At 43.5% G+C, this 23,279-nt stretch overlaps 1 protein-coding gene across 1 annotated transcript in view; it reads left to right on the top strand.

Moving 5' to 3' along the window:
• Positions 1-23,279, top strand: part of FOXO1 (forkhead box O1) — a 66,826-nt gene that overhangs the window by 39,659 nt on the left and 3,888 nt on the right. Inside the window, exon 2 of the mRNA XM_054201538.1 lies at positions 21,811-23,167. Within this exon, the coding sequence (XP_054057513.1) occupies positions 21,811-23,154 (1,344 nt within the window). The 3' untranslated portion in view covers positions 23,155-23,167. The remainder of the gene's footprint in view (positions 1-21,810; positions 23,168-23,279) is intronic.

Raw genomic sequence — 23,279 nt, 5'->3', positions numbered from 1 at the left:
GAGGAGGAGGAGAAATAACCTGTGGATTTTAAATTTCTCCGTCCCTGTTTATAAGGGTAGTCTCAGGCATCTGTTTCTGCAGTGGTGCAGTCATGCTCCAGTGCTCCCCCCCCCCGCCGAAGCGTGACATGTCTCTGTGCCTCAGTTCACACGGCGCCTGCCCTGGTGCTTTGGGGAGGGCAAGTGTTTTGGAGGGGGTCCCAGCTGTGCCCAGGCAGGTTTTGAGACTTGACCAGCATCCCCGCATCCCTGACCACAGGCAGGCATCTTCCTGGCCCGGCTTGATAGGATGGTCCCTCTCGTGCTGCAGCTCAGAGCCCCTGTAGATGGTGGCCATGCGATTTTGGGGCTGCCCCGATGCTTAGGTTGGAGTCCATCGGCAGTAAAATGGCTGGCCACCCTGTAGCGTGCTATTTTCTGGGTTACGCGGCCAGGACATTGAACTTGGTTGCATTCCCCCAGTCTCGCTTGTTTAGCTGAAATTCAGACTTCAGACGCTTGTGGTTAGCAAGTGTCTCGTGTGTGTGGTGAGGGTGGGACCCTGGGGAGGGACTGCAGTGCCCTGCTAAGTGAACATCCAGTTTTTGTTTGAATTTAACTCTTATTTTTGGAACCACGGGTGACTTATTCTTGGAACCCCGTTTTTCAGAAACCCATCTGCACACAACGTTGCCAGGATTTCTGGTACAAATATTTTGTCATTTGCTCTTGAGACAATCTGTTGTTTCAGTCCTGGATGAAGTTTTGTAATATGTTGCTTGAGATATCATGGAAAAATATCTAAGTGGTGGTGTAATCTTCTAGGTGAAAACACAAGGTTATAATTTTTTTTTAAGTAGAAAATTGATTATTCGGTTTTATCAATAAACAAAATCTATAAAATGTTTTTTAAAAAAAGCCCAAGACTCTAGCACACTTATTCTTTCCATATCTGATTGCAGCAGTTGAGTTAGAAGTGAGCCACCTTTTCTTTTCCAATGAATATCTGGAGTTCTCACATTTGGTGCTCATTTTGCTCCATCCTTTCTCACAGATTTCATTTGCTCAGAGCATTGTGCCTGGAAGCCCCTTTGTTTTCATTCGATTTTTTTCCTCTAGAGACAGCTCGTTGCCTTCACTAGTACTTCCCTTAGTGTACGTACTAAATGTTGCCTTTGCTAATGATATGGGAGAAGAGTTGGTGAGAACTTTCAGAAGTTGGAGGTTTAAAACCAAGGCTCAATCTTTACTTTTGAATGACAGTTCTTATTCTTTATCGGACTTGTGTGATGCTGGACAAATCTCTCCATTTCCCCCCTCTGTATATATGTACAGAGGTAGATGGTACTTTGGTGTGCTGTTTTAATAACAAATGACAGTGTGCTACAAATAAATTTCTTGGGGCACCTAGTCTGAATACTCAGAGTTGGGTTGTTAGTGTTGACCCTTCTGGTGTTGCCAACAATGTCATCTCCCCTTGGGTGATCGTGTAGGGGGCATAGGAAGATATTGTAGGCTGGTTGCTCATGGTAACACACCATGAGTAGCTACATCGAAGGTTAACTGCTGAAATTCTGTTTACTGAGATTTTTAATTTATTTTTTTTTAACTTTTCAGTGTTTGTACTATCCTTATCTTTTTCTTCCAACTCCGAAGAATGAAATGGAAAAGTACCCTAATAAAGAAGATGTCAGAAGAATTGCTCTTTTTTCACCGAGTGGGAGAGAAAGGGGAATAAATGTACTTGCCATGGTTGATACTGGAGCGTATAAGTTTTCCTGTTCTCATGGCTCTCCTACTTAATTGCCAGTCTCTGAGGAGTTAAATCCCCAACCTAGCAAATGCTTTAAGATTTCAAATGAATGGAAAAAATTCTGAGTCTTCCAAAATAGCCTTCTGGAGGTGAATCTCATGGAACCTGCAGCCAGGCAGGTCCAAAAGCCTCAGGAAGCAGCTTCAAGTTGCTATGGGGGAAAATCTGCTCATTGCAGGGGAGGTTGGACTATGTGACCTTTAAAGGTCCCTTTCAACACAAACTATTCTATGATTCTAATAGTTAGGTCAGCTTTGTGCACCTGGGAAAGCTGTTGGCAGATGAGGTTTCTAACTGTACAGAGAGAATGATCTCCTCCCACTCCAGAACTGGAGCATGAGTTGAGCGGTTGCCAGGCTTATTTTGGCAGAAGCATCATTGGAGGTGGTGGCTGATGCTAAAGGTGTGCTCAGAACTTTCTACAGTGAGCAGCTTTAAGTTCGAGAAAGCTTTGCATACTCACAAAATTCATGTAGAGTCCATAGGAAGCCTGTTCCTTGCAGCACTCGCCCCTCTTCCCATTCCTATAGCTGAGCAGGCAAGCGGTGCTCCTTGCTCGGCCATTGCCAAGCGATTCTTTCTCCTGGTGCTTCACTTGTTTGGCTCTTTGGGTACCATGCTCCTGGCAAGCGTTCAAGCTCTGGCAGCTCCTCCGTGCGGGAGAGGTGGGCAGGTCTGACAGCACGTAGCTTTGCTGGCATTCTTAACTTTCACTTGTCTTCTCCCTGCAAAATAAATAAATAATTGACGTGTGAAGGGGAAAAGCGTGGGAGGAAAAATGTCAGGAAATTCAAAGGTGAAGCTATTTCCTCCCTCAGTAATATTTTTCTTCTGCATGTTGTTTCTTCTCCTCAAACAATGGGGTGAGTTTGAATCCATTCTTAACTATCAGCCTTGCCATTGTTTATTCATAAATCCTTTCATGTGTGTGACGGACCTCAGGAAAAACCCACACTTCCATTGTGAGTCCTCTGGGCAGGATCTCCGTGGTAGAGTGCCAGGACAGCGGCGCTCCAGTCCTCCTTTGGTCCCTGTGTGCCAAGGAATTAATATTAATGGTGAAGCATATAACGTGTGTGAATTAAAGGTGTAGGCTGTGAAATCTGATACCCTGTCAAAGCCTAGCTTTTTAAAAAAGCAAATAAATAGCTCAGATATCAGACCAAGGATTTCTGATGCTAATTACTTAAGCGTAACGGTGTTTGCTAACTTTTTGTGTGTATTTGTGTGTGTGCACACGCTTGCATTGGGGGGAAGGGATGTTTTGCTGAAACAGGTGAAAGTTAGTCCTGTAGTATAAAACAGGAAGCAGATGGGTACTAATTAAAGCCCTGTTGATGATAAAAGGGTGACTGAGCTTTTGAAGCAGCTGCTTTCCTAATTTTATACATAGCTGGTAGGTACTTTATATAAAAGCCAGCCTCCCCACTCTTCATTGTTTTCGTGAAGCCGGAGGAAATGCGTGTGCATGTGTGTGCGAGCTGCCATGGCTGAGGGACGGCGCTTGCTGTTCGCTTCCATCACTGTGCTAGAGAAAATGCTGTTTTCCGAACATCTGACAGAGGCTCCAGGCATCTTCTCACCTCCATCCTCTTCTCCCTCCACCTTTCCACATGCAAGTAGGCACCAGGCTGATGGGAGCGCCTGTTAGCAGCGGTGCTGTAGATAAGGGAGGGCAACTTACTGCGTGTTGCAGGTCTGTGTGTCTCGACTCATCTGGGAGGGCTGCATCTGAGAGAGCAAGTTATTTTTCGTGGCTGTTTTTTATTGCTCTGTTAGACTTTTGCAAAGTGGTTAGAGAGTCAACAACCAAAATACCAGTGAGGATGTCAGCCTCCTGTGTGACCCCCGAGCATCATTACAGTGTTTAATCTTCACAAGTACTCTTTATACCGCCTTTACAGACTTTTCTCTTATTTTGGGGCTCGTGGGATGGGTAATAAACTCATCTCCCAAAAAAAAGGAAACAAAAAGATTCAAGCATGTTGTATCAAAATGTAGACAAAGGTAAAATAGCACCAAAGCAGAGCAGATCTTCATACAGTAGAACTAGCAATATTAATTGTAGTGTTTTAATCCGCTTAATAGAAAATGAGCGTTGAATATAGAGAAATAAATAGTAGAGTTTCTGTTGGCTTGAGTAGCATAAATTTTGTCCATAATGAATATATTGAATTGTTGAAATGTGTTTACTGGCAACTTTTGCCACTGGGAATTGGTGTGTGGGGGGATTGGTTTCTTCACTGGGGAAAGCGCCAGTGTTCAGTCCCGCTGCTGGACACATCGTCATTCCGGTAGAAATAAAGTAAACTTGGTGTGGGCAGGAGGGGAAAGAGGAGAAGGAAAATTTTGATCAGTGACGGGCTTGAGTTCGGTAACATGCAGATTCAGGGGATGGCAACTGAGGTGTGGAGGAGTATCTTCTGCATGGGGAAACTCGTGTGTCATGGGCCACGTTTCTCCGTGAGAAATAGGAACCAAGGAACCAAGTTCGGCTGAAGCTCTTGTAGGGATGCTCTCTGGGTGTCTATTTTGAAGAAGCAGCCTTTCTATTTTGAAGCTACTCTATTTTGATCAGAGGGCTGGAGCACCTCTCCCATAAAGACAGGCTGAGAGAGTTGGGGTTGTTCAGCCTGGAGAAGAGAAGGCTCTGGAGAGACCTTATAGCAGCTTTCCAGTACCTAAAGAGAATCTACAAGAAAGCTGGAGAGGGACTTTTTACAAGGGCATGTAGTGATAGGATGAGGGATAATGGCTTCAAAAGGAAGAGGGTAGATTTAGATTAGATATTAGGAAGAAATTTTTCACTGTGAGAGTGGTGAGGCACTGGAACAGGTTACCCAGGAAGCTGTGGATGCCCCATCCCTGGAGACGTCAAGGCCAGGCTGGATGGGGCTTTGAGCAGCCTGGTCTAGTGGGAGGTGTCCCTGCCCATGGCAGGGGGGTTGGAACTAGATGATCTTTAAGGTCCCTTCCAACCCAAACCATTCTATGATTCTATGATAAGCTGCTGCTGTGGCTGCAGGTTCCTGATTCATTTGAAGCAGAAACAGCTTAAAGATGGCTTAACTTGAGTGGCAGCCTCTGCTCCTACCACCCTGTAAGCCCATGACTGCCTCGGAGGAGGTGGATGACCCGAAGTGTTCAAGGAAGCATTGCCTGGTTCAGTGGCCAACACTCCTTCCCTCGGTGTCACCAAGTGACTGGTATCTACTGTGGCTCGTTGAGCAGCTATAATGAAACAGCTGTAGAAAGATGTGTCATAGTCTTTAAATCCTTCTCTGTTAATGCTGTTAGTGGGGGGTTATTCTCCCAATGTCTTTTCACTGTTAGGTGAAGAAGACCACAAACTGGCAGAGCTTCCTAACCTGGGGCCTGCTCTTGTTTGTTCCCTGCATGTGAGGGGCCAACAGGTCTCTCTGTAGGAAACAATCCCAAAAGCCTCTTGCCCCTCACGGCGGGAATGAGAGGAGGCAGCTTACAAGTCCTCGTCTTTCCCTGTCCCTTGCTAACGTTGCAGATGGGTTTGTGGATGTCCCCTTCTAAATTGTGCGCTACTTCGCTACTGCATCTCTCCCTGGTTCCTGGCAGCTGAAAGGAGAACCACCAGGTCCCAAAGTGCTTGGAAGAATGGGAATGTTGCCTTCTCTGTTGGACAATATGTCTCTCAGAGGATTTTTTTACTTTGAAATCATCTGTGCTGGCTGCATTTCTGGTTATGGGATTGGTGAGTTGTGCTGCGTCACTACAACCAAAACTGTTTGCTGCAGTTTACCAGGTGCCAGACCCTGGTCTGGGAGAGCTTTCCTTCATGCACAGACCGCATGAGTTCTCTGCTGCGGTATTGGTTTCTTACATGTCCTGTTTTTTATGACCCCTCAGTGTTTGTCAAGAAGCTGTTGCTGTTTGAGTGTACTTTGACATCGTACTTGTGTTAATCTCCTTTGGCCCTATCCTTTAAATCGGCCTTTCAACAAAGTCTGGGGGCTGGGCTTAATCTTAGGCAGTTCTTGCTCTTTTTTGTAGAGTCAGCAATTTAAAATTGTCTATTTTCTTCCTGTGGTGCAGGTGTATTTAAGCCAGCTGCCTTCTAAAGGCTTTTAAAAGTATTTCAGAGGCCCTAAAAGTCTGTAGGCTTCAAGCTGAAAACAACTACCCTAGAAAGGACATGAGTTTTCCAATAGACTTGATTAAAAAATTGAAAATCTGTACAGTTAAGGCTATTTGAGAGGTGACAAAGGTGGGCAGCCTCTGTGGCAATGCAGAGGAGTCATTGGAAGCTGATGCAAAGGTTGTGGAGTGCCCTTAGCTGTGCCAGGGAGCAATCGCCTTGTCACTGCTGCTCTCTGGCAAGTTCTTTCTTAGGGGTAAAAGGCCCTTAAGCGTGTTTTAAATGTGTTTCTGTGGCTTTTATTAGCCAGCCATACTGGCTAGAAATCACTGCAGCTGGGGGATTTGTATGAGTCACAGACTTTTCTACGACTCTCCCTTAGGGGTGAATGCGTATCTTAATGCTTTGGTTGATCATGCTCAATCTTGAATGTTTTCACGTTTGAATACGTAACACAAAAATAGAGGGAAATAGATGAGAAATGCTAAAAAAACATCCTTTCTTTTAAAATATCACTTGCTTGTTTTAAAAGATTTGTAGAGCAAGGAAATTTGTATTTTTGTTGTCAAAATTACACAGATACTAGTCTTCTCGGAAAATCAGTCAAATGCGTTGAATGTGTATGTATGTATGTGTGTGTGTTTGTGTGTGCGTGGGGGGGGGGGCTGGCTGTTTTTGTTAGGCAAACTTTGAGAAAGATAACTCTGAGCTTCCCTATCAGATGCCCCAGCCATGCCTGGCGTTGAAGGAAGTAGGCAGCAGTGGAGGAGTGAATGAGGGGTCCTTGAATAATTGACGGAGGAGGAAAAAGGAGGATTGAGCCCATGTCCGTTTTGCCAGTTTCCATTATTTGAGCCTGACGCATGCAATGTGTTTTTAAGTGGTAGGTCCTGAACTCAGCTGATGCCTGAAGAATTTTATTAAAAGGAGTGTGTAAGGGGATACTAGACTCTGGTAAAATAATAATTGGTGTCTAGGTATCTTCAAGGTATTAGGTCCAGATCCGTCACTCACTGCTCCAATACTGAGTTTTGGAAGTACCTTTTTTACAGAGCCGGTCTTGGAAGAAACGTTCTTCTTTCCTTCAGCTGCCTTTCCTTCTTAGGTAAATGAGGAACATGTAGTTAAATCAGAGCAGTTGTTAACTGTAGTCTCTTTGAGAGATACAAAATCTTGCAGCAAACAACAACTAGCTTGTAAATGTTGAGGTCCAGACTCTGCCCTGCGAGCACATAATTATTCTGTTACCTTCTCTGATTTTATTACTTTTATTCGAGGAGGGAAGGAGGGAGTAAGGGAAGAGGAAAGAATGGAGAAGGGGCAGGGTAGATGAGCTTTACTATTATTATTTAAGGCCAAGCAGTGTGAAGTGGGTATGTTTAATATTGCTCAAGTGTTAAAGCAGATAAACTGCAATTATTTATGTTTAGTCGCAACTTCTGCCACAATGTTTCCGAAGCTTCAGTTCCCAACTTTGTCACAGAGGCTCCAATACGATATTGCTGTATTGGACAGGCTCCTTTGATGTAGCTTTGTCAAGCTGGCATACCTAAATTTAATTGAAAATAAAATTTAGGTAAAATTGAAAATAGAGAATGGTGATGCCTGGTGTCAAGCCTGGCACATATACAACTGGTGGTGGGAAAGAAAGGGAAGAAAAATGAATTGATTGATGCACAATGTCTTATCTTTAGGAAAACTGTCTGTGCCCCAACAAGTATGGCTCGGTTGGCAATAATTTGGCTCAGCCCAGTCCCCAGTTTCTATGTTTTGGGGGCTGACATAGCAACTTTGGAACTTTACAGGTAGAAAAGGTCCATGAGCTCTTCTGATTTACAGACATGCTGATCTGCTTTTTCTTGCACGTTTCCTTGTGCTTTTATTTAGCTACACACTTGAAATTTGGGGATGGGGAAAGGAGTTCTCTTGTTGCTGGTCTGCCAGAAATGTTCTGCAGGTAAGTTGGCAAATGTGTTCCAGCTCCAAAAGAAGGATATTTTTGGATGGCTGTAGCGCACTGAGGCTTGCTTGTGTAGACTGTAGATGTCCGTGGGGAGAGGGAGTTATCTTGCCAAGCACCTTTATTTTTGAATCAAAAGTCTATTTTCCTAGAAAATGAGATCTTTCAAAGTTCATGTTAGGGAGATCCAAAATAAGGTATTTTTAGGTGAGGCCATTTACTCTGCCTTTTGAGAACAAAAAGAGTTGGTTTTTTGAGCCTGTGTGCTTGGAGGACTTGAGGCATGAATGTGATGTTATGGCAAAGCTTGAACTCTTAAATTTTGAAGATACGTTTTTCACAAAGGTGGCTAAAGGAAAACACGTAGTGAAACAGTCATGTTTCTTCTCTGTTATTTATTGGGATTCCTAAGATGTCTCTAATGGAGGAGAGGCGTAAATCCTGCTGCATGAGAATTGAATGCTTGAAAGATAATGTCCAACTTAACCCTATGGGAAAAAAAAAATCTGTGAGAAATTCCTGAAATGTAGTTCCGTAATTTCTACTTTGGCACAGAGACTGTTTTGTATGAATTGTGTGACTTTTGGGATGATGTCTCTCTTTTTGCTAATCCAGAGGGCATGTTCTTAGGCGTCACAACGGGTTAGTAATCATGTCCAGAGCAGACCATGATCCTGACGAGCAGCGGGGATGGCATATAGTTCAAAGTCTCTTTTCCGACTCTTTGCCTTAGTGTCAGGGTGAACGTAGGCAAACAGTGCCTTGCTGGGGCTCTGCCTCTTCCAGCTGTGTTACTTGCGATGCCTGGGGGTGTGTGAGCCGATTCCAGAAGAGCGTTGCTGTTTTTTCTATGATTTGAAAACCAACCTTCAGCAAATACAATTACTTTATATTCTGCTTCTTTTTTACATCCTGTACCTTGCTGCTTTTTTTTTTGTGTGTGTGGTGTTTTTTTTTTTTCTGACCATGCTTGTGAGCCAAATCATAGCTGTGTTTATAGGTTGCAAAGCTGTGTGAAATTATGAATTATCTTCTTGCTGTTGTAAGTCAGCAGCCGACAGGAAGAAAGTCGAAAATACTGAATAGACAGCGTATTGCTGCGTAGGCACTTAATGTAGTTACAGTGTGATATAAGTTAAAATATTGCTTATTTCCTCTTTGCTGTTCAAAACAACCTGAAGCATGTTATGACCAGGATCTAAACAATAACTGAAAAAGTAAAAACAAACGTTTTAACAGAGAAAAGCATGGCTTGCCAAATACTGTGCGTAATTTATGACTACATGAATAATCAACAAACAAAATACTTGAAAACACCTGACTTTCCGGGGGAAGACTTTAATTTCTTTTTAAAACAAAATGAAAATGTGGAAACATTCTCTGTAATAGCTTCAAAACTGAAAATAATCCAAAAATTAAGCAAGAGCAGCAAGGGCTGCAGTGTCTGCTGGAGTTTGCCAGCTGTTTAACAGATCCGTGGACGCAAACCCATAGATGTATCCATGACAAATTATTATAAAACTTCATAAACAAACTTGGCCAGATAAATAATACTGGAAAGCGATCCTCAGTAAACATGCTTGCTTTTTTCTGTTTCATCTTTGTTTTTAAAGAGGCCTTTATGTGATCCACGGAATAAATAACTTCCTGCGTCTTGATAACTATTGCAAATGACAGCTCCGACTGCTGACATTCCTGCTATTTTTAATCTGATGTAAGTTTGTGTCCGGTGAATTACTATTACTATTATTTTTTTTAAATTTTATTTTTTGAAACGAGTGCCCCATTCTGACCGAGGAAGCCAATTCTCTCAAGAAAAGAGCTTGCGCATCTTCAGAGCTGTGTGTGGGGCTGCGTTGCCTCTCTCTCTGAACATCTGTGAGGGGGAAAGCTAAACTGCGGTATTTAAAAGGAGCAAAAGCTGTCAGGAGACAAATACTGAGCAAATCCCTGTAGAGTGACTTAAGGCTTTCTCATTGCAGCCCTTTGAATTGATTAAGGCATTTTAGCTCGCTGTGTCGGCTGTGCTTTCACCACAGTGCTTTAAGTGCGCTTTTGGGGAAAGCTGGAGGAGATCTCCTCTGCCTTCCCCGTCTTTGGGCGAAGGCACAGGAGGGATGGGAGGCCCATGGTAGCCTTTGTGATTGAGAAGTTGGATGCTGCAGTCCTTAAATCTGAATAACTAGCCAGGCAGGCTCAGGCTGCCCAGTTACCCACGGGCTTTTCATTGAGGGAGGACGGGAGCAATGATGGTGAATTTTGCACCAAGCAAAGACGGTGACCTCTGAGAGGAGGGAGCCTAATCCAGAAGTTGGTAAGAGCTTTTTGAGTTTGTGGAATTAGTGAAAGGGGATGGGAGGCTTTTAAAGCAGTGTTTTCTTCTCTGAACTGATGAGGATGATGGCAATGTCCTTCCTGGGACACCTCCTGTTGTACCTGGTAGTCCCCAGTGTGCCCAGAGGCTCCTTGTGTCAGGCTGTGTCCGGGGGAATGGCAGAATGAGTGAGGTCTGCTCCAAGCGGTGAGGCTGATCTCCTTGCGTATATCAAATGGAGAGAAATAATCATGAGGGGAGATTAATTAGACCTAGTTAGCAGAAGAAAAATAGCACTTAAAATACCTAACAAAGCTCATTTTTGCATAACAGCATCCCACTCCGGGAGCTGTCTTAGTTTGTGTCCAGCATGGTTCTGCACCCTCTCTATCACCGGTTGCGGATGGAAAAGGTCCTAAACGACAAGGGTGTGGCTTATCTTCCTTTTTATCATCCTTATTATAATGTTTTACTGTTTTTAAAAGAAATTTGGACATTTGGCTATTATGATGAATGCTGATGTTCCAGAGCTCATGGGCTTGCTGTATGAATTGCATTCTTGTCATTAGAAAAATGTTTTTTCTCTTGTCCTTTTTACTCTTCTTGTTTGGGAAAGAGAAAAGCAAGTAAATACAGAGCTGATGGTTTAAGTCAGTGTTGCCAGATGACATTCTATGGGAATGTGGACTTGCCAGTATGTAGATTGTAAATAGTCCTTTGATTTAATAAGGGTCTGTGAAGTACAGAGCACAGCCTACGGTAGTGAGGGAATAGGAATGCTTCCAAAACTGGTGTGAGGGAAGAAATTACCCTTTAGATTTCCCTCCTCTGTGTGCCCAGCTTGCTCTGAGAAATTGTACTCTGCCTCCCATAGCCTACTGAACGTTGTGTGCTTGTCTGGGGGTAACTTGGTTCAGAGTTGGTGCTACACGCTTTGCAAGGCTGGACGACTGTGGCTTTATAATGCTGAACAGATGTCATAAAACCCAGTGATGAGCACCAGTGTTTCTTGAAACTGCAGCCTGGAGAACGTCATGGAAAGCAGCGTTCGAGAGGAAGACGTTGGCATGAACAGTGCAACCACCTATCAGGAGTCCTCCGAGTGCCGAGACCCTCTTGCGAGAAAATAAACTAAAAGCCTTTTAAGTATAAACCACACCTTACGTGAAAGAGGGGTGGCTGGCCAGACAGTGGAGATGCAGTGCACACTGGAATATAGCTCAAGGCTATAATAAAATTTGGATGAAGGCTTTTTCTGGGCATTGTAGTAGTAAATCATGTTATATAAAATCTACTAGGCTATGGGAGAAAGCTTGAATTGGAAAGAGCTCTCCCAAAGAGAGTGCGCTGGTGGTCTGGCACGCTTCTGTGGTGGGGGAAAAAAAAGTACCAAGGCAAACTGTGTTCAAAGAAGTTGAGTAGAAACACAATACCTAGTATATGTGCTGCCTCTTGAGGAGGTACAAAAAGGAGAAATTGGAAATCGGTACTTGCTTCTTGTAACTTTGGAAAAAAGAACAAGTATGAAAAGCAGAACACAAAGAAAAATGAACAAATATTGACTGCATAAGGCAATATCCTTTATCTACGTATTTGCAGATGATGCAGTAGTTTAAAGAGAACTTGAATCTGATCCTATTTAAGCTATTTTAACAAAAACTTAAGAAATCGATTTTTTTTCTGCTAATATTTTGTTAACAAGAAAATGATTTTTTTTTTTTTTTAATATGTGAGACAGATAAAGGGAGAACTGGCTAGAGGAAAAATAACTAGTAAAAACAGTGGCTTTATACACTAGACTGCACTAAACGTACAAAAGAAACTAAAGGAAAGAGAAATGTTCCTGTCTTCTTTCCTCAGTTTCTCTTGGTTACTACAGCAACATCAGATATATACAATATTAGGTGAAATCCAGAGGACTGTTGTTATTTTTAGGCTGACACTGTCCCCTTACAAATGTGGAACCTTCAGTATCTTTGCCACTAGATGCAGTAAGGAAACTCTGAAGATACACTAAATAATAAAAAAAACCCCAACCAACCTGCTCAACTCTGTTTTATTTTCCTTTTTGTAGTTTTGGGGAGCATACCAAATTTTGCTAGCCTATCCTTGCACTTGCTGTAGTCAAAATAAAGATCAAATGCATAGTGAGATGTAGCGTAAGATATTGTTCAGCCTGTAAATGGAAGGTTTTGCCCTTCTTTTTACAAGACTTGCAGTTTCCTTCAGCCAGGGATTTCCTGTGGGGCACAGCTAACCCTGCTGCAAAGGAAGCTTGCTGCTTTCATTGACTCTTTGTTTCTGAAAAACTAGTATTCAGTGACACCCATGTCTGGAGAATTTGAGTCCTTTCCTTGCTAAAGGAAAAGGCTCCCTCTGCTATGCTGGTACAAGTGTAGTAAGTAGATGTATTTCTTTCTTTTTTTTTTGTTAAATCTGCACAAAGATTCAGTCAACCCAACTTTTTACATTATTGCATCTGTACATCCCCTTGGTATATCGCTCCTCAAAGTAAGAAATAGAGACAGATTTGGTGGCTTTCCTGCAAAAAAGCAAGCAAACATCCCTCTGCTGCCCTTGTCAGATGAGTTTGTGCGTTGTAGGAGTCGTGGGCGCAGCGCTGCAGGTGTGCTTGGCTCCCTCCGTGGATTTGTGGCTGTAAACTGGCAGCTGCTCCTTCTCTGTGTCCCTCAGGAGAGGTCTAGACAGTGGGTGTTGTTGCAGGTGAAATAAGTCCTCGAGCCTCTCCAGCCATCACAGCGAATGGGGCAAGTGTCGTGGATGTAGCCCATGTCTCCAGTGCATCCGGCTTTGCTTTACCAGCTTCAATTTTAACTTATTTTCCACTGTTGTGGGGTAGCCCATTGCTTGGAAATCCATCAGGTCATGGCAATGATTACAACCCTTTAGGTTATCAGTGATTTTGTGAAAGCAAATAGTCTTGATCCATGAAAATGAAGAGAAGATATGTGGCTCCCTAGTGAAACATCCAACTGAAACCAAACATTTAGGGTTAGGCCTGTGTGTGCCTTTACATAGGCAAATGGCAAATGGCAAATGACTGCTTTGGTCATTATGCAGAGCTTGAAGCACGTAAAGCATATGCGATTTCTCAAGCAGGGACCTTTCCAATTGCTTCACTTACCCTGTTAAAGCCTTTGGAGTAATCATGTCTGTTTTTCTTTTTTTTTTTAAATTTTCTTTTTTTTTTTTTTCTATTATTCTTGGAAGTTCTCTGCGTGTCCACAAAGGCCAATGCACAAAATAAGCCCTATTTTCGGACTATGATGTTTTCTTACCTCTGTGGTTTACGCTGAGACTTTGGCCTGTGTCTCACCTTACTGCTTCTTATTGCTGAGAACGTGTTTCTAGTGCTTCTTTTAAGATTATCTGCTGGTGTAATTAGTATTGATATATTTAGCATGTATACACATTTGTACCTCTTCTTTAGAGCTAACGAATGTCAATAAAAGGCAGCTTAGTTTTAGAAAGAAAAAAAAAAGGGGGGAAAGCTTTCTATAAACAGTGCTGTAGTCTTTGTGATGAATTGGGTGTAACCGTGGAGAGTGGCAGAGGTGAAACAGGCTGTCTGTTAAACAGGAAACGAGTGATTAACATTTTTTTGTCCTACTGATCATAATTATTCCCACTGGCTGAAAAAAAATAAACACCCCTTAGTCTCTCTTTGCTATAGTCGCGGGATAAAATTTTAAGCTATTAGTCATTCTGGCGTTGTACGGATGAACTGCTACTTCATTACTCCAAATGTTTTTATTTATTTATTTTAATAAACTTTGCTTATAACCGTGATTCGTGCTTTCCTGGCGATAACCTGCCTGTGTGCTCTGCATTCAAGGACAGCTCTGCCGTTGCCACCGCTGTGGTGCATGCGTCCCCTCTGTGGTTGCAGCCTTGGAGCCTGCAGTGAATAACTGCACGAGGGCCACCCGCCCGTCACGAATCGCGGCAGCCTTCCTCACGGCTTACTGCGCCGCAGATAATTTTAAGGGTTTTAATGCCTTTGATGAGTGTGCATTAGTGGTGGTGTGTGGTGCTAATCTTGGCTGCAGTGTCGACCGGTGTGGCACCGGCGTATCTGCAAGTCTTCTCTATCTTACCTTTCTTGAACAAAAGGTGTTTTTCTTGTACGTGCGATGGCCTATATTCTGTGGCACTGTTTTGAAAGACATTAATTATATCCCTGACCTCTGATGATGGTTTATTAATTGCATCCTTTATCATCTTTTCTATGATATCAGCTGGGACTGATGTCGGGGTGTCCAGGTTATGCATGCGTCCTCCTGCTTTGCTGTTTTTGTGTTACTGGTGTAATTGCAGCACAGGCTGCGTGCGACGGCCCGAGGTCTGAGAGTGATGAAAGAGGGAGGAGAAGAGGCCCCAAAATCAGGGCATCCTGACTTTGAAATGTTTCCCTTCAGGAGGAGTCTTGGCCTCCTGTGTCACTAGTGAACTTGGGAAATGCTTCATATGCTATATATGTACATATGCATGTGTGTGTGTATATATATATATATGTTCCGTATTTGTGGAAAATAGAAATGTTTATTTACAAATATGGAACCCTTATTTTGTTTTCTGTCTGTTGGAATAGAAAGCTTACAGCATCAGTTTTGTAAAGGCAGTATTAGGATTTTTCTAGATCACCAAATGCGTAGTTATCCCTACTAGCTTTTAAATTTTTTCACATGATATTTATTTCTTTCCTAATTTTCTAAACTTCACAACTTCTGTTTTATCCTGATGGCTATTTGCCCCTTTTTTAGACAAACCTGTTGGCTGTCTTGGCTTCCCAGATGCTTTTACCAGAGAGGGAGGAAGTTCCATTTGACAAATCCCTTTTAAAAATCTCACCATTTTCATATGCATCTTCGTCTGTTGTTTTTCCTAATCAGTGTCACTTAGTTTCCTCGTCTTCGAAATGCTAGCAAATGTTTATATATTTGGTGTATGCTCTGTCGCTGTTATATCATGCCTGTATTTTGGTTATAGAAATAAATGTAGTTATAAAGCAGAGTATTGGCACTGGTATAGGTGATCAGCAACGTAGCTGTGGCTCTGTCTCTCTCTTGGAGGTACAGAAAACATAAGGCTGGTCATAAGGAGCTTTGATTTGGGGTCATCACATCTGAACAGTGTCCAGAAGCGTACTTGCCCTTTGTGTGTATACTTCTGTTTCATGGTTTACGTTTTTAATGGGTTTTATGCTTATTCTTTCTAAATGCCCATGAAGAGGAAGTAGGCAGGTGTTATCATCTCATTAGAAATGTCCCAACTGCCATTATGGAAAAGTATTTCAAAGGAGTCTGCCTAGAATGAAGAGGAGGGTATCTGGGGTTAGCAGTTGGGAATTACTCTAACACAGTAGAGTTGCCAGTTCTGACACATAAGTATGCATAGCCAAGTCCCTTAAACATCAATGTCTGGAGTTGTGCATGGATTTTCTGTTACCACATACTGTGTTCCAGAGGATGCGAAATCCCATCCAGTCCCTCCTGCCGTGTGTGGCAGTGGTGTGCAACCTGGAGGGTGTCCTCCAGTCCTTTTGGTGTCCAAAGTTTTTGAGTCTTCTACAGCTATGAGAACGAAGCATAGGAGAATATAAATATGTGGACTTGACTGCAGAATGTGCAGTTTGGATAATTACCACAGATAATGCTCACAGGAGAGCCCCCTCTGTACAGGAGAGTCATCTATAGCGACCATATAGTAATAACACAGAGTCTTTCCCATTTTTGTACATTCATGCAGGGAACAAGGGATGCATTGCTGAAATCCTATCAAATGAAACAGTCTATGAAAGTATCTCCATGTGGTATTTCACATGGAGTCCCCGACCACTTCTCCGTGTGGTCTGGGAAAGACTCCCGCTATGCCACCATCTCTAATGAAAAATCCAGAGAAATAGTGCAAAGTCCCTCTAGTAGGATTGAAGTGTTTCTGCACTTTTTCCAGCTGATGCTTCTTAACCGTATAACAGCGCAGGACAAAAATGAAGTCAAACAAAAGCACACCCCCCCACAAGAACAAAGGACCCAAAAAAGCATGACTTCTTTAGGAGGAAATCCTGCCCTTCCACCTTCATGCAGCTGCAGGTGGCAAATTGCCAGCATCTTCTAAATACGACTCTTTGACCTGAGGCTAAGTGGCATGCTTTCTGTCCATGCTCTTATCTGACGACAGGGAAGGTTTCTGAGCTGTAATCAAAGAATGCTGCAGTTGGGTGGCAAAGATAGCTATTTCATTAGCATTTGAAGCCTCTGACAATGCAGCCACATGTGCGGTTGTGTTGGTGAACATTGTAGTATCAGGAACGCTTTTGAGAGAGAAATGCGGCTAAGGCTCTTTTATGAACAAGTGTGCTATCTGTTGAGTGAATGTTTTTGGGTGTCCAACACTAGCTCTGAGGCAAACCCAAGCTCCATGTGCAGCATCTGTATCTGAACTTTTCATTATCTCATAGTCATAAGACAAACAGGATTGCCTTACACCAGACTGTTGTACCAGGAAATTCTGGTACCTCTGGAGTTATCAGTGTTCTCTTTCCTCCTTAGCCTCCTCACCCTGCCCCTGCAAACTTGGCAGGATGGTTGGAAACCACAGCAAAGCGGGTGCAGGCAGTGTAACTATTCCAAGCAGACCTGCCTGTTTCAACAAGTCTAGCCTTGGATAGATGTTATGTGGTGCCACTCGCCATGGTTAGCTCCTGCTGCTGCTGTCTGGTTGTTGATGCTGAAGGAACCCTGAGCGTGTGTGATGGTGAACTTCCTGTCTTTTGCATACTTTCCTAAGAGGTTTTTTTATAACTTCTTTTTAGCGTGGTGCTTACCACTGAGGCTCCAAGGAAGGTGATTTGAACATCTGGACCTGCTGTAAAGTCCCCATACACAGACCTTGACAGACAGGTCTGATGTCCTCTGTAACAGCATATGGAAATCCTAGGGTCTTCCCTTCTCTGCTGAAAAGCTTTTGCTTTGGTGTTGTCTCCACGGAGGGACTCTACTGGTTCCGAATCCTGCTCTAAGCTGTCAGTAATAGGACGTGCTAATACAGCGGGCTCATGTGCCAGCCACCACTGCCCACAGCAGACACCGCTTAACGGTGATGATGTTACTCTGAACTTCTCTCCTACCGGTCCTCAACCTGACCTTCTTGCTAAGCGTATTCCTACTGCAACGTTCTCACTACTATCAGTCAAAATAAATAAATAAACAAACAATCTTCCCCTTCTCTTTTTTTTCTCTCTCTTTTTTTTTTTTTTTTTTTGAATTGTGAGGGTCGCGGCAGAAGCAGGCTTGAGTGTTGTAGTCCCTGAAAATTTCTCTCCTGCTTCCAAAGCCATTCTAGATAGTTTTTTGAGAGCTCCAAGAACTTTTGTGAAATGTATCGACATTCACATGTCGCATCCATTCCCCGCTCTCCCTGTTGGTGGCTGGCGCAGTACTGTAGCTGAATGGGTGCTGCCTGTGCCCGTGTGTGAGGGTATGAGGGTGGGAGAGACCATGGGCACTCGTAGGGGCTTTTACAAGGTCTTTTGGGTCTTGCAGCTCCGTGGACACTCATAGATCCACAGTTAGATCCTGCTTGGAGAGGTTTCCAATAGGGTTAAGCAGGGGGTCTGCAGCAGGAGGTCTTCTCTGCTTCCCTCTGCCTTGCCTGCTCCAAGAACCGGGGTGGAGGAAAGATGGCCGACGTGACCGTGTGGTCTCTCTCCAGAAAGTACAGGCCTACAGTATTGTCAGGTTTAACAAATCAACTGTGTTTACAGGTTTTTCTCTTTTGTAAAACACCAAAACAATTTACTGAAAAAATAAGTAAATACCTCAACTTTAATTGTAATAGGGATGTGATTTTTTTTCAGCAGTTAGTCAGGTTAAACTTAAATTAAGATTATCTCTTGGGTTTAAATGCAGTATTAGATATCAGCAGAGCTACTTGCACCCAGGGATTAAATGGCTGAAATATTTATTTCTTTACTTCTTCTAAAACGTAAAGCAGCTTGGGGTTTTTTTGGTTGCTTAGAAAAGCAGCAAGGCGGGTGTCCTCGCAGCAGTGCGGTTCCGCTGTCGGAGAGATTGGAAATACAGCTGAACGATATAAACGTGTAGATTCAAAGGAATCGCTTGCTTGGTTTCACGAGTTTTATTGGCTGGCAAGTGCTCATCACATTGCATTTCGCAGATACTGGTTTTGCCTATTTTGGCTCTTAAATTGGCGAGTAGCGATAAGCGTATCCACAGTTCCTGGTCCGTATGCCGAAGTATGGCATGAAGTTGGTTTGCAGACTGATCAGGAGCGGAGGCTCTCGGCGCTTTATCTCAAAAGACGGAAACTCAATCCCAGGAAACACCCCACAGGTGCCAGCAGCCCTGCTGCCGTCCTGACAAGGTTTTGATAAAATTCCAGCGCGGATGCTCGCTGGGCGATCTGGCACGTGCGTCGCCGCTGTGTGGAAACCCGCCTGGAACTGTGGCTGCTTGCTTTTCTCGTCATTCAGGCCATTTTGGGTGGCATTTCTTCCGAGCCCTGCCGAAAGCCACAGCTGGAGGCATCTCACACCGTGCTGGGGCCGGCGGTGCCACCGAGCGCCCGGGCCGCTGACAGCCCCGTCGCTTCTCCCTCCGCCTGCCAAGATCCACTGCCGAAACTATACTTTTTTATCAGGTCATGTTTGCGTCTGGCAAAGATTTGTAGACACAACATCATTAACAGCAGTGCATATTTTCACAAGATTTACCTCTTCAACACTTTTTTCCAAGTTAGTAAATCATAGCTTCTTTAATGTCCTGCTGGCTGCCTGAAAAACAGGAATTTATGTAACAAGCTCTGGGCCGCAAACCTTTTCCTGTTAGGAAAATTTTTTTTTCCTTGCTGGCAGAGTTAGGAGACAGCTCTGTTACTCAAAGAGCGACCTCAGATGTCCTCAGTACAATAATACCAGATTATAACATTTTTGATGACTAAGGAATAGCAGTGATTTCTTAAATATTTAACACTTCTGGTGCAGAGAAGAGGGAACTGAGCCTTAGCACGGTATTTTCTCTGCCTGATGTTTTGTGTGTTTGATATGCCTATTTTGATAGTAAACAGTAAGCCTGAGCCAACTGGGTATGTTTACAAAATACAATAATAATAATACTAATAAAAAAAAAATGGACTAGCGCAGGAGGTTTTTTAATCAACAGACGTGCAGAACCACTTTCTTGCGACATTTCTAGAGCTGGACTTGTGTCAGCCGGGGATTCAGCTCTGGCCTTTGAGTGAAAACAACGGGCTGCGGCGTGCGGCCTCATGAGGCTTCTCGGTCGGCCTTTGGGGCCAGGGGCAAGTCCAAAGAGGGATTTTTCAGGCTTACCCTCCCGACATGTTAGCTGCAGCTGGTGAAAATAGAATTTCAAGGCCTTCCCTAACACCCTGTAGCTGGATGGAGAATGAGGTTTTGATTGCAGGGTTACCTGCAGTGAAGAGATGCAGTCCTACGTTAATTCGTTAATACGAGAAAGATTGGCTTGCTTTCAAAATTGAATGAGGAAACGCTCAAATTGTCATTCGTGTTTATTTAACTGGAATGATTTGTTAAAGATGCTTCTTTGGAAGGGAAGGAGAGGCTGGAAAGACTTCTGAGGTTAGGCACGTGGTTTGACTCCTTGCTGCGCTGGTTGAACAGCGAGCTGCCACGAGGCCACGTTCTGCCATCTTCTGCTGTCAAAGAGCACCTTGTGCCCCTCTTTGGGGTGAAGCTGCACTCCTGTGAGGATAGTCTCAGGACACTGCTGCCTATAAGGTGTTACGGGACTTGAACACCTCCTTGCTGCCTTCATCTGCTGAAGGTCTCCTCTTCGATCCCAGAGTAACCATTCCTGTTGGGCTCTGCAGGTGGCTAGGTCTGCTTTGGCCAGTTGGCTTTTGGTGGTCCACAACATGTCATGACCCTTGCAGGGAATTTGAGCGTGTTGTCTCTGATTTGAGCCAGGCCTCACGAGATGGCTGTTTTCACTTGGCATGCCTCCTCATGGTCTTTGCTCCTTTTCTTCTGTCAGCTGGATGTGTAGGCAATGAGTCAAGATGCATGTGTTGGCAGCATCTTTGAGAAAACAGATGTACGGGACAGTTAAGAAGGTGAAGGAAGACACGTCTGGAGATGCTGCTGTCACAGGCAGCACTCTGGGCCGGGAAATACAGCAGAAGCGGCCAGAGACGAGAGCAGTGGCTGTGTCTCTCATCCTCTGGTTTGCCTCACAAGGCACGCAAAGGTCCATGAGCTGTATCGTCCTCTTGGTTTGGTGCTGTAGTGGGTCTTGGTGGGTCAGTATAACAACTTAAGAGAAGGTAGGTGGGAGGAAAAAGGTCGGAAAACAGGAAAGACAAAACAGGGTTTTTGTAGTTCTGGCATCTATTTAGTGTTTTGAGATAATTGGCCTAGTGGCCTGCTGGTCAAGATTAGCCTTACTACTGCTTTCTAGAAACAGTCTTTCCATATTTGCTTACCCAAATTTTTCTTTAGACAACCTATGAAAAGTGGCTATGAATGGAAGGCAGCTACTGCATCATTGATTTCTCTGCCATTGAGGTCTAATTTCAGGTTTACCCATTTCATATGATGTTTTGCGGTTCCCTCCTACTTGTTCGGCATGAATTGCAGTCCTAGTGCAGGCTGGAGGTCCCCATGTAGGCTGCTTATTTCAGCACTCTGAACTTGTGGCATTTTGTTAGCAATTATGCTTGGATTTTGGATTTTGGGATATTTTTTTCTTATTTAAGAACAAAACGTGAAACGTTATTTGTGACTGACGAATAACGAAAAGCTTCAGTACCTCTGGTCAGTCTTGGCACAAGATAATCTTGTGCCCTCTGGTATTAGAAGAGTCAGTTTTGCATATTAAAATGTTGATTTTGAAAGAGAAAGATGGTTTTAAGACTGAGGCTTTAAATGCAATTTTGTCTATGCTATTTGCATTCCTTTCTCTCTTATGTTTTCTTAGGCAATTTGTGATGTTTATTTATAAAGACTAGAACTTAGTCTTCAACTGGTTTTGTATATGTGTTTTCTCACGTAATGCAAGTAATATAAACCTCACTGATATTCAGTGGCAATACTCACAGGCTGGCACGTTTGCAGGGTTTAGGGCTGTGCATGATGAGATGCCATTATAAGGACCATAGAACAGGATCTATCATTCCTGAACTTTGTGTAAAATAATAATAATAATAATAATAATAAAAATAATTCCTAATTGCAATCAGGTTCAACTCATTAGAGTGAAGCTGGTAATAAGATCTTCAGTTGTCTTCTTGGTCTTCTGGTATATTTTGTCTCCTTTATGAGGAATGTGTATTTCAGAACAGCTCCTTTGGTATTTAATTTAACTTTTTATAACGTCAGATGTGATTGGGCCATATGACAGATAAATTGACATGGCAACTCTCTGCAAGCTCATTTCAGCCAGTTTTGAGTGGTGAGCTGATAACAGATGTTTCCAGACTGGCATGTTTTCCCATTTCTTGATTACCCCATGTTTTCTAACAAAAAGAGAGTACATTTGCAAAGACAAATATTAGTACACCATGAAACAAGCATGTTTTCTCCATTTCTTACACCTTATTTTGTTTTTCAGAATTCAATCCGTCATAACCTGTCTCTGCACAGCAAGTTCATCAGAGTGCAGAATGAGGGAACAGGGAAGAGTTCCTGGTGGATGCTCAATCCGGAGGGAGGAAAGAGTGGCAAATCTCCTAGGAGGCGAGCAGCGTCCATGGATAACAACAGCAAGTTTGCCAAAAGCAGAGGCAGAGCTGCCAAGAAAAAAGCGTCCCTTCAGTCTGGTCAAGAGGGAAATGGTGACAGCCCCGGATCGCAGTTCTCGAAGTGGCCTGCAAGCCCCAGCTCTCACAGTAATGATGACTTTGATAACTGGAGTACATTTCGACCTAGAACTAGCTCTAATGCTAGTACGATTAGTGGAAGGCTTTCTCCTATTTTGCCAGAGCAAGATGATCTTGGAGATGGGGATGTGCACTCCATGGTATACCCATCATCAGCCACCAAAATGACTTCTACTCTACCCAGCCTTTCAGAGATGAGTAATTCTGAGAACATGGAAAATCTTTTGGATAACCTTAATCTTTTGTCACCCAATACGTCAATGACTGTGTCAACCCAGTCTTCATCGGCTACCCTGATGCAGCAAACACCAGGTTACTCGTTTGCATCCTCGACCACGAGTATAGGTTCACCAAATCCAGACTACAGGAAATTTACGTATGCTCAAGCTAGCATGAACTCTTTGCCCCAGATTCCTATGCAGACTCTCCAAGACAGTAAATCAAGCTTTGGATCGATGAGCCAATATAACTGTCCTGCAGGACTTCTGAAGGAGTTACTGACTTCTGATTCTCCGCCGCACAATGATATCTTGGCATCAGTGGACACTGGTGTTTCCCAGGCTGGTGGCAGGGCACTGGGCCAAAGTGTGCTGATGGTCGCTAACTCGGTGATGCCAACTTATGGCAGTCAGCCACCCCACAACAAAATGATGAACCCTAACGCCCGCCCTCACCAAGGACATAACCAGCCAACACCTGCAGTTAATGGTCGTGCCTTGTCACACACAGTGAACACCATGTCCCATACTTCAGGTCTAAATCGCTTGTCGACAGTGAAGACTTCGTTACAAGTGCCTATGAGTCACCCGATGCAGATGAATGCTATGAACCCGTACGCCCCTGTTAACAGTTGCAATGGCTACGGAAGGGTGGGAATTGTTTCCCTCCACCAGGAGAAGCTTCCCAGTGACTTAGATGACATGTTAATTGAACGGTTGGACTGTGACATGGAGTCAATTATCCGTAATGACCTTATGGATGGAGAAACGTTAGATTTTAACTTTGACAGTGTATTGCCTAACCAAAGTTTTCAGCACAGCGTAAAGACAACCACACACAGTTGGGTGTCAGGCTAGGATGTAGTAGGAGGTAAGCTGTGCTTTTTATAATAAATCTGAAAAACAACTAAAGGGAAAAAGGGATCTCAAAATGCTTAAAATTTGGGTGGTCTTCTGTGTTAGCATGTGAAGTGCCTCTGTTA

Source organism: Rissa tridactyla, chromosome 1 (genome assembly GCF_028500815.1).
Source record: "Rissa tridactyla isolate bRisTri1 chromosome 1, bRisTri1.patW.cur.20221130, whole genome shotgun sequence".
NCBI lineage: Eukaryota > Metazoa > Chordata > Aves > Charadriiformes > Laridae > Rissa > Rissa tridactyla.
The sequence above is the reverse complement of the archived record's forward strand: the minus strand, read 5'-3'. Positions and strand labels throughout refer to the sequence as shown.